We start from the raw sequence: 12,034 nt of genomic DNA, 5'->3' as shown, positions 1-12,034 counted from the left end.
CTCACGGTAGGCTTGTCTACCTAAAGCAATAAACATATTTCATGCGTGAGCTCATTCTGGACAATCAGTACTCTGTGTGAAAGATGAAAAACATCCAATTTGAGTGTGTTTTTGCTTGTTAAAGACTAACAACCATGAGCATGAAGCAGTCATTGGTCTGGTTGACCTGTCACCTGTCTCAGGGGCCCGAGACTGAAAGGTGCCCCCATGTTGTTGGCACCATCTGGCTGTGCCTTTGACATAATGTCATGCGTAGGACAGGTTAAGCTGTCTGGAGAGCCAGATGTGGAAATGCAAACAAACTCTGGGGTGCCATATGTGTTTTGACCAACAACTTCTGTCAACTACTTCCTTCTCTTGCAGAAAATTATGCAGTTCAGCCTTTAAAGCCAAAAGCTGCAAATCAAAGTTATGAAAGAAGACAGCGCTGTCAGTTTTTCCATGTGCGTAGCACAGATTATTTTTGCATAGACTGTGTGCCAGCTTATGGATTTGGCACATTTTGACGTCTACTGCATTTCTGATACTTCAAAAACACAGAATAGCTGCTAACAGTAATTTAGTAAGTTGTGTTTTGATTTGTCAGGGAATTCTGGTGCGTTTATTCTCAGTTTGAAGTACCATTCTGAAACTTCTGACCCATGAAGTTTAGGTTAAAAAAAAAAAATGATAATAATAATTGCATGGATCATTTTGTCAATTTTTGACCTCCCAAATTGCAGTTATTGCAGTTAATTGCACTGTTATTTTTTAAGTACAAGGAACAATATTTTAATCAAACAATCATAGCTTGAACACCTTCCACCCCATTTTAACCCTAACCTCCCTCTGAAATGAGAAGGATATTATTGGTTTATAAGAACATTGTTCAAACCCCCAACCCTTAACCTAACGGTAAAACTTTATTAGTTAATAGGAATGTTGTTCCAGGGCTAGCCAGGAATATGACCTACTTGGGTAGATTGCATTAAACTAGTTAAACGTCAAAGAAAATGGACTAAATGGCAAAAAAAGACTAAATAACAACAGTTGTTCTTAAAGTCAAGAAATGAAGGTTAAATGTTGTATGTTGTTTTGAATTCCCAGCCACTTAAGTCACTTTCAACTTGAATGAGGTTCAACTTCATAGACCTGTCACCTGTCCTACAAGTCACAAAGTGTACAGAGCTCCCCAGACTCAATGTCCCATCATGTATGAACATGAATGAACTAACCCATAAATTTACTTGAAATATGTGTCTCTTCAACAGACCCGAAGGCTGACGAAAGTGGAACGGCAGCGGTTCAGTGAAGAGGTGGAGATGCTGAAGTGCCTGCAGCATCCAAACATCGTCCGTTTCTATGACTCCTGGAAGTCCACCATGAAAGGACACAAGTGCATCATCCTTGTGACGGAACTCATGACGTCAGGGACACTGAAGACGTAAGTTCAGTCCAAATATTGTTGTGTAAAATTACTATAAAGTACTTGCAGATGGTGTGGCCATTAAGGATGCCAGTACAAAGACAGGAAAAGTTCTCTCCTGTAAATGGACTGTTCATTCTGTGTATTCTCACATGAGACACTGAAGCCCACTGTCGGAATAATAACTGTGCTTTGTCATTTTGCAGACACTTTTATCCAGAGTTGCCAACCATAGAATAATTGCAGTAATTTGGAAAAGTGTCTTGCTCAATAAATAGAATATTGTAGGGGATTTTTTGCCTCACACTCCCTCACAACCTCTGATGGATAACAACCCAAATCGATCAAAACTATGCCATCACCATAGTTTAAATGTATATCCCTCTAATGTCTAATGTCACTGTTCATTAACAGTGGCTCCATCCCAAATGGCACCACACTTTGTGACATAACGTTGCACATAATGGTTTTGAAGGTTGCATAGCAGGAGCACCATAAAATGACAAATAGAGGAATGAAATGAAAGTCCACAGCTCTGTTCCAAGCCTAGTGATCTTTCAAACTGCCAACTGCCTACGTGGTCCGCCAAAATATTGCTTTGCATGGGAGACTGAACTCTCAATTGATTTATGTAGAGCTTGAAGAGCTAACAGTGCAACACCCTAATGATGCATTCTGTAATTGCCTTCTTCATGAAAAATACACATGATGCTGCCTTACAATTTAAGAAAAAACTAATATACTTACAATGAAAAAAACTAATATAACTACAATGCCGACCTGTTTCCCTGTAGGTACCTGAAAAGGTTCAAAGAGATGAAGCTGAAGCTTCTCCAGCGTTGGAGTCATCAGATCCTGAAGGGCCTTCATTTCCTGCACACCCGAACACCACCCATAATCCACCGAGACCTTAAATGTGACAACATTTTCATCACTGGCCCCACTGGATATGTTAAGATTGGTGATTTGGGTCTAGCTACTCTCAAGAGTGCCTCATTTGCCAAGAGTGTCATTGGTGAGTTAAAAATCCCACAACATTTCAGTGTACTGCTTATTTAGATGTTACAATGTCAACAATTTCTCTTCAAGCAATCCAGCAGAACTTTCTTTGACCTTCACAACAGTTACTGTAAACAGTGCCCTGAGCTACCTCTACTATGGGCTTGCCTTGTTTGTGTACTCTGTCAACTGTATTTATGGCCCAACAAGTGATTGAAACAGATTTCTCACCTCGTCTGTATACGGTGGTGCTTATATCACATCAGCTCATTAGCTCAGCATTGGCTCAACACGGTTTAAAATCTGATCTGCTCATGTTCAGATTAGGAGAGTTCAATGACATGAATAATTAAAGAATTCGTGACCTGCATTGGACATCAGGAAAGCACAACCAATAGTTCAAGCTCAAGTTCAACTTGGATCTCAAATGTACTGTTCATGTTTATGAGTGCACATTTAACATTCAGTCAGTTGGAGGGCCAACCAAAGCTCTGGGATCACCATTGTGCCCTTGAGCAAGACACTTTATACAAGGTTAAGCCATGAGGAATAAAAGTGCCTGCTAAATGGTTACTTAATGCTTATTTTTTGGTCTTGATCTTTGCTTCCACACAGGAACCCCAGAGTTTATGGCTCCAGAGATGTATGAGGAGAAATATGACGAAGCTGTGGATGTTTATGCCTTTGGCATGTGCATCCTGGAGATGACCACATCAGAGTACCCTTATTCAGAGTGTCAAAACGCTGCGCAGATCTACCGCAAAGTCACTAGTGTAAGTCAATTCTCACACCTGTATTACAAGCTTGAGAAAAACATCATGGCCCCAGGCTGCACTTAATATGTTATTTACCATCAAAATACAGTCTTCATTGTCTGGTCAGGTTGCATGAAAAGTATCACCTCTTTCTCTGTCTGCCTCTCACACATACTACAGCTTGCGTACAAAATAAAGGTTCTTTAGTAGCATCTATTTTTCCATGAAGAACCTTTAACATCCATGGGAACTTTCCATTGCACAAAAGGTTCTTCATGGAAGTTAAGCTTCTTTAGGTCATTGCAGTGCAATTGCCTTTTTTTAAAAGGTTCCAACTAAAAAAAAAATTTCAAGTGTTCTTTATTTTTTTAAGTGTTACTGGCCATTTTGTTAAACCGCATACCGAATCTCTGCTCTTTCAGCTCACTGCCACCCACTTCATTAGCCATCTCTCCTCAAAGCAGCTTCAAGCTTTTACAACTCTTCTAATGGTTATGTGAGGCCTTTATGAGGCTCTCTTTGACATTTCTCTGCAACAAGGGGACAATTAGCGAATCTCTCATGAGCTGCAATTCTATTTAGAAGATGGAGATCTTGTCTCTCACCCAGATCTCTAATCAACCCCCTGGTTAACCCTTGAGTCCAAGTTGATTTCTGATTACAGTGTTGCAAATGTGTTATTTCATTGTACTTGTGTGCAATGCATGCTAACCGCAATCTTGGGTGTGCATCGAATTGCATGGTTATAATCTCTTCCATAAGGGATGACTTTTTCCCTAGGGGCAGCTCGTTAAGAGTCCAGCCAATCAGCCGATGTTTACGTGAATAATATACAAATCAAAAAACTGCACAGTTAAACAGCTCTAGAACAACAGTAGTAGCATTGTTGAATACAGAAGCCCTAGAGGAAATTCATTATTTTGATGGGAAAACTGCCTGATTTTCTCTTTCTCTTCCTGAAACCTCAAATCAGTTCCATTTATGATGTATTTAGTGGCCAACACACGCTGAAAATACACTTTTCCTTTAAAAGTGCACTTAGTATTTTTATCCATTGAAAGTATATATAGCCAAAGAAAAGCATAAAATCTGTTGTATAGAGTAAGCTATTTTATTCTACTTAAGGGTGGTCTCTCATTATAACCGCCATATTGAGGTCACATGGCCAGTGCAATAATAGGCTACTCACTTTATCACAAATTCGGTTGCAGAGTAAATTAACCATGAGTAAGTATGTTTACATATACTTTAAAAGTTCTGTTTCAGTCAGACTAAAACAATGTTTTGTAAGCACTTAAGTTCCACTGAAATCACGCCTGTCAGTTTTTTGCATGATCGGACTGACAGACCTAGATAAAAAAAAAAATTGTAGCTTGCTAGCAAAACATAAACACACCTTTAAATATGGATGCCATCTTAGAATATAGTTGTCCTTCATAAACTACAGAGCATCCAAAGCTGAAACTCAATGTAAATGTAATTTCAAGCATTATTTGGGTTGTTCTTATTCTTTCTTAGGCATTATTAGCATTAGCTATGATAATTTTAAACCTGTTTTGGCCTCTCTTTATTTTTTCACACATTCAAGGACATTATATTGTCATGTCCTGCATCATGGTCCTGTGTTTATGACATTACGGCCACTCGGTCTTCCTTTAGGTGTTTTGTTCCTGTTTTCCCTCACTGATTAGTGTTATGTCAAGGTTAGGCCATATCAGATTCAGTAGATAAGGAAAGAGGAAGGAAAGCGTGCACCTGACATGACAAACAGACATCACCTTTCATCCTGCTGTTCCTGATACAGTAGAGAGACTTTGTGGCTTTGAAGTTGACATGCAGAAATTACATGGTTGGTCGGAGAGCACATTTCCATTTTTCAGAAGACTGAGCGATAAGGACAGACAGAGCGAGACAGTAGCGCTTTTCCAAAACGGCACCATTTTTTAACATCATGGGTTTGCTTCTGATGCAAAATCTTGTAGTGGTGTACATATCCGTTGCTGTGAAGGCAATCCCACAAAATTTATATTCGGAATATCTGTGTATGTTTACATTTATCTTTCAGAAGTGTGCATTTAAATTTTTCTTAAAGAAGCTGCATTTATTTAAAGAAAAATACAGTAAAAATGGTAATATGGAGAAATATTATTACAATTTAAAAGATCTCTTTTCTATTTTAACATATTTCAAAATGTAATTTAGTCCTTTTAAATGTGTTTATATAAGTTCACTTGGTACAGGACAAAAATACTGATTTAGACAGTGATTTTTTTCCTGTGTATGTATATCTTGTATTTCTGTATTTTGCATGTGTATCTTGTACGTCTGCATTTGCATGTCCATTCACATCACAGACTCGAGCCAATAATAAATCACTGATTACGACTGTTCATTTTCACACTACACACAGTGGATCAGCTATGCAGGATCTAACAGTGGGGACACAAACAATGCAGTGGCCCCTGGCAAGCATGGCAGGGACACAGCGGAGTTCAGTGGGGCAAAGTGGAGACCAAAGGAGGTCAAACCATGTGCCTGAGCATCAGCTAGTGAATGTGTCTCAAAGGCACATTCATATTTGATCCCGACGGGCCTTTGCACTTCCCTGGGTTAATGAAAATCATCCTCTGTGCCACTGAGAGCGTGGGGTTTGTGATACGGCGGTCATGATCTGTGGAGGTGGCATTTGACCCTGACATGTTTATGAGAGCAAGAAAGATGCTGTTTGTAGATAGTTGTGGGTTCTGTTTAGACTGTGAACGGGTTTTATGATCTCAATAAGCATGTAACAAGCTTTTAAGAGACAGAAAAAGGAATGTTCAATTGTTCCTGGAGCAAAGGAAGTTAGAAAGACAAACAACAGCTTTTCAAAGCTGTTTTTCGAAACACACGTCCCAGGTGTCCCAGAGACGAAGCATGTAAAACACAGAAAAACATTTAAATGCAGATGCTGAGTATTGGAAACAACAGTCTTCCCAAAGCCATGCGTTTCTATTTGTGTACGTTTGTTTTGGGCGATGTGCAAATACCACGAAACACATGCATTTTGTGGAGGATTGAGGTTGAGTCTTAAGTGCATAATATGTTCTCTAACAAACACAATCCTCAATCTCAGTCTGTTTGTTTTTCAGATAGGGCCGGGTGGGAGAGCCCTCGAGCTCAACTTTATGAACCACGGTCCCTGCACTTAAAATTCTTGTGTTGTTATGCCACGTGTTTTTCTTGGTATTTTAAGATTACCATGGCAACACAGTCTCTTATTTAGTTCTTAACCTGTCATTCTTTCTAACTGCTGAAAGACATTTTGTACGGTTAAAAAGGAAATGTGAACATCTTGTGACTGATTTCTGAAATATAAGACCCTGACGCCTTGCAAGTCATTGTTTTTTGACAATTCGATTTTTTTCATCCAAATATTCATAATTTTAGTTTGGTAATTTTTATTCAGATTAATGATATATGTTCTATATATTATCAGCAATATTGTGCGTGTGTATGTGTCGATGGTCTGTGTTGTTCTGTTTATCTAAAGTAAATTTCACTTGTACCAGTAATGCAATGCTGTCATTGTCATGGCTCCAGCTAATTAAGTGTAATATAGTTAGTCTCTCCTAGACGTGAATCTGGGTCCTGCATTGCCATGGAGACATGATCTGTTCTCGCGAGGTTGTGGAGGCGTTAGGACCAAACTTACTAATGTGCATGTTGTTGGGAGGGCAAAAGATTGTGTTCCACCTCTGCATATCAGACGTGCCTTAATTAGACCAGGTACACATCGCTATGAAGACCGTCTCCTCATCTGCCTACACATAAACACAGATAAAACTTTGATGAAATGTCATTATATTCAATGTTCATGGAATATAATGTTTTTCCAAGGAACCAGTGCACCTGATTGTATTAAGATTTGTCTTTCTCACCTGTGGATGACCTTCAGTGTATTCACAGTGGATTGAGTGACATGCAGAACCAGAGGCAAACAGACAGAGAGAATTAAGACTGGTCCAGACGTTAATTATGTCTGTTAGTCTTTGTGGAGCCAGTGATGACACTGAAGCATGTGGTCTTACCACATTAGCTCAACTGATAGAGCATGGCCCTAGCAACGCCAGTTACAGGCTCGATTCCTAGGTAATGTACTGATGAAATGAGTCGCTTGAATCAGGAGGTAACAAACCTGTATTTATCTGACTTTCTTTCTTCCATAAAACACAAAAGAAGAAATATTGAATGCTTTAACTTTTTAATCATTGGGGTCCAAATGTTGTTTGGTTGTAACTAAACATGTTGTAAATATATAGATAAAAAAAATTAGAAAATTTTCAAAATATCTTCTTTGAGTTCAATAAAAGAAAAAAGTTGTACAGCTTTAAAATGGCATAAGGGTGAGTAAATGATGACAGAATTTTTGAGTGAACTATCGCTTTAACTGTAAGAACCATCATGGCGGCTTAAACCGTTCTGACAGCTGTTTTCATAAATTAACACTGCTTTCATGTTGAAATACAGCTAACACTGAACCACACATGATGTACATGAAACATGTAACCTTGCTATTTTTCGTATTTATCTTCCAAATTCACCCCATGCTGCTTAACACACAGCGGAAATGAAAAGCCTTTCCATCAAGCATGAGGTCCATGCCAGCAAGATGACTGTGGTCACTTAACTGAGACGCAGAGAAAATTGGCCCTGCCTTTTCACTAAAATCAAAAGCTTTCAGGTTGATTTATGGCCTTTGTGTGAGTGTAAACCCTGTAATGACTCTTGCCTGTAAAATGAACAAAGATCTAGCAAAGCTAATCGACCTAATCACAGTTTTTATGAGACAACATCTAGACGTAAACTACTTTGCCATTTAACACTTGGTTTCTGCGGATACATTTGTTGGGTGGTATGGTCATGTTTATATATGTTATGAGTACATTAATGATTTGGAGTTCAGCACAGTTTGTTTGTGAAGCTTCCAGGCTGGTACACAAACAAGTGGCTTGTTTATGTTGACAGCTAGAAAGGTTGGCATATCTGTGTGCAATTCTTGGGGAAAAGGTAATTTCATATCTACTTTGATGTTTTCGTAATCATACAAAGAGCATAAAAAGCATTTCGAATGGACCTGACAGAAATTCGGAATTCTCAGTGTTTGCTCTTTGATAGCTCACGAGACTTTAATGGAATTTTGTGTTATGTTTAACCAAAAATGTATTATAGGCAAAAAGCTCAAGTGAGAGAGTTGTTGACAGTAAGAAATACAAAGTGAATGGGTAAAATTTAATAACAAAAAGATTCAGTTGGTTAACTTTGGTTAATGCAGACCTTTACAGAACAAGACCTTTACAGCATTTATTATTCATTTTGGTTAATGTCAGTTTCTACATTACTACATTTTAACAATTAAAGTTATACATTAACATGAGTGTATTATGAACAAGCATGAATTAAAGGGATGGTCATGTTTATATATGCGGTGGATCAGAGGTAAAAAATTATATAAGTACTGTTCAGTTTCTTGCACAGACCAATCGTTTCGTGTCTTAAGACCTCAATATATCGCCATGAGCCGCAGGGTTTAATTTGGTTTTGTCTGTATATGTTTTTTTCACTCTCAAAGCCGTGGAGCCCATTGACTGCCATTATAAGACTGATAGACTGCAATGGTTTGAGTTAAAAATCTTCGTTTGTGTTCTACTGAAGAAACTAAGTCACCTACATCTTGGATGCCCTAGGGGTAAGCAGATAAACATAACATTTTCATTTTTGGTTGAACTATCCCTTTTACATTGAACAATAGAATTTTTCAAAATTAACATTACCTTTGATAAATAAAACCATTTTGATCATTGTTAGTACTGTACATTGACAACATTATTGAACTAACATTAAAATAACTAATGTTAACATTAATTTGAACTAATGTGATCAAATCGAACCTCATTGTGAAGTGTTATAGCTCAGCATAGCTCAGATCATTTGATCTTGCAAGGTTTTGCTCAAAATTCTAGAGTTCATATTGACTTTGATTCAGATAATCTGTTGAGATCTCTAGAGAAAACATGTGCAATTACTTTTTTTTTCTTCAGGGTTTTCACTTCTTTCAGAAAGTTTAAAATCAAATGAAATGATGAATATTATTGACAGCAAACTTTATATAGAGAGATGAAATCTGGTTTCAAGCCACCAGCACATAATTGCTGCAGCTCTTTCAGATGGATTTAATGTTGGGCTTCTTGCATAAATGTGAGGTAATGATCGTTCCTCAAGGCATTGGCGATGAAGGAGGAAAAGAGAGAAGATGCAGAGCAGAAATTAAACATTTTTTTTATTTCAGATGTTTCTTGTAGCAGGACTGTAAAGGTTTGCTGGTTTAATCTGGTTCCTAACTGGTCTCCTAGTCAGGTCAGGCTAGTCTTTATCTTAATCTAGTTGGTCTCTCAGCTTGACCATCTAATAATTACCCCAAACCCCTCTAAAACCGATAAACCAGACCAGCTTGAACAGGCTGAGAGACCTAATGCCGGTGTAGGTGTATGTTTTTCTCAGAAGGGAGAGAAAAAGAGCTGATTTACGGTGTGTGAAACAAACATAAATGGGCATTTGATTCTTTGCTTCATGGTCTCAAGAGGTCTCCTCAAAAGCCTGATATCATCAAGAGGCGCCTGACCAGTGAAAAATCATTCAACTAATCCCTTTCAACTGCCCCCTATCTGAACAAGCAATACCAAAGCATCCTGGTTACGTCAACTCTGTTTTTTCTGTACAGCTCAGAACATTGAGGTTGCCACAAAAATGTTCTGTCCAACAGCAGCATGGATCTTGTCCATAATGCCTTTTGCAATGAGCATATGGCACCCGGCCTGGCTGGTAGAATACTGAAGGTACATCATAGCTTTCCTCCATGAGGATTTCAGACCAAGAACACCATTTTAAGTGATGATGTGATGGATTTAAAACCATTTTTGGCATACATATACTCACACACTATAGTTTCACACACTACAGTGTTCATTTTATGTGCTTAAGTTTTATGTATCACTGTGGTGAGGACATTTACCTTGAATCAGTAGGTTCTGAAGTGGGTATAACGCAGCAAAAATGTCCTCAGCATCACAATTTTGTGTTTTTCACCTCATCTGTTTTACAATTCGGTTTCAGCTGCCTCAGAATTAGAGCTTGATTTAATTTTGCTTTTCTTCTTAACAAAGTAGATGGACTGTGAAAAGAGCATTTCCTTGAATTCCAGAACTGGATTTCTTATCAACTAAATGGAAAAAAAATTATGGTCTTTGACTGTACAGAGCAGTCCTTTTTATCAGCCGTTTTTATTTCAAATCCAGTATAGTGTTCTTTGTAGTCATTTTTATAAGTGTGTTTTTGAGTGTTTATTATGCCCAATTGTGGAAACATCTCTTCACAAGGCTTGTAAAATATAGTTGAGTGTGGAAACAGGCAACCAAACCATGTTCCACAAAGCACGTCTTGTGTAATCGATGTTTTTCCACAATATGGCGTCTGTTCCCTGTCATCAGATGCCCCATAGATATCACTGATGACATGGTCTATTTAGCCCAGAAGGACTGAATGTACTACTGGCGTGATGTGTTCTGTTGACTAAATATGCGCTGTATAAAAAAACTGCTTGCAGTTTTATATGGCCAATCATCCTATAGACTTCTATTCATTTTAAAGGGGTCATATGATGCGATTTCAATTTTTCCTTTCTCTTTGGAGTGTTACAAGCTCTTGGTGCATAAAGAAGATCTGTAAAGTTGCATGTGTTTTTTTTTACTTTAAACCGCATAAACACATTTCATTACACCAAATACACAAAATAATGTTATTTTTAGCAGCATCATATGACCCCTTTAAAGAGCAGGTCATATGGGCTTTTGAAAAATATCTCTTTTGCAGTTTATAATGTAGCAATCCTTAAATGAAAACAATCTGCAAAGTTGTTAATTAAAAAAGTGCATGATAAATAAAGATATTGGGCCTCATTCATGAAACATTCGTAAATATAGGAGTAAATTCTGAGTAATTTGCGTGTAAAACAGACCTTCCCGAAAACTTTCCTTTCTCAAAAACTTTCTCAAATGCTTCGTAAACATCCAATTTGATGGTTAAACGTGTATGTTAATGAATTCCAATCATTGGTAAATAGGGCGCTCGTGCACGCTCATTCACAATTAGCATAATCCCCGCCTATGAATTACAGCTACGCAAATTGCGTGTCCAGGAACACAGTGGCATATTCTGGTCTACTTTCTCAGGTTTGGCTCCAGTATATTGCATAAATTCAAAAAAGACGAATAGGCCATATGCCTAACAATAAATATTCAATAACGTGTGTCCACCAAAGAGTTTTTAGCCAGCTGAAAAAATGTTAGGTGCACTTCTTAAAACGACCAGCTGGTGGCGCTTGAGAACGCTTTGGTGGCACAGCGTTTTTCCAGCTGAGACGCTTTAGTTGCTATGATTTGGAATACCCATGGCGACAACGTATTACTAGTATCTCGTTTTTAAGAATTTTACTAAATATAAAAAAGCAGTAACCAGTAATATTGAATTCTTCATTGTTGTAGGCAGTCGTTGTACAAGCAGGATGGTTGATCGCTATTTGTCCAAAAACAAAAACAGAGCATTCGAACTTGTAAAATATTATTATGGCAGCGCATCAAAATTCAGTGTCATCAGTTTGCCAAAAAGAACGTTTTACGCACCATTTACACCTGGTAAGGAGCAGTGTACATTTCTTTCGTACCAACTAACATTTTGAAAATACGAACATTTTCATGAATTCGAAAGTTTATGTCAGAACAGCTTTACGAACGATTTACACAAAAATTCGTTCTGCTCGTGTTTCATGAATGAGGCCCAT

At 38.0% G+C, this 12,034-nt stretch overlaps 1 protein-coding gene across 1 annotated transcript in view; it reads left to right on the top strand.

The window, feature by feature from the left end:
- LOC107683678 (serine/threonine-protein kinase WNK4-like) overlaps positions 1 to 12,034 on the top strand; it is a 62,192-nt gene that overhangs the window by 23,524 nt on the left and 26,634 nt on the right. Inside the window, exons 2-4 of the mRNA XM_016479751.1 lie at positions 1,251 to 1,423; positions 2,200 to 2,420; positions 3,020 to 3,177. Coding sequence (XP_016335237.1) covers positions 1,251 to 1,423; positions 2,200 to 2,420; positions 3,020 to 3,177 — 552 coding nt within the window. The remainder of the gene's footprint in view (positions 1 to 1,250; positions 1,424 to 2,199; positions 2,421 to 3,019; positions 3,178 to 12,034) is intronic.

Source organism: Sinocyclocheilus anshuiensis, unplaced genomic scaffold (assembly GCF_001515605.1).
Source record: "Sinocyclocheilus anshuiensis isolate Anshui unplaced genomic scaffold, SAMN03320099.WGS_v1.1 scaffold2459, whole genome shotgun sequence".
In the NCBI taxonomy this organism is placed as follows: Eukaryota; Metazoa; Chordata; class Actinopteri; order Cypriniformes; family Cyprinidae; genus Sinocyclocheilus; species Sinocyclocheilus anshuiensis.
The sequence above is the reverse complement of the archived record's forward strand: the minus strand, read 5'-3'. Positions and strand labels throughout refer to the sequence as shown.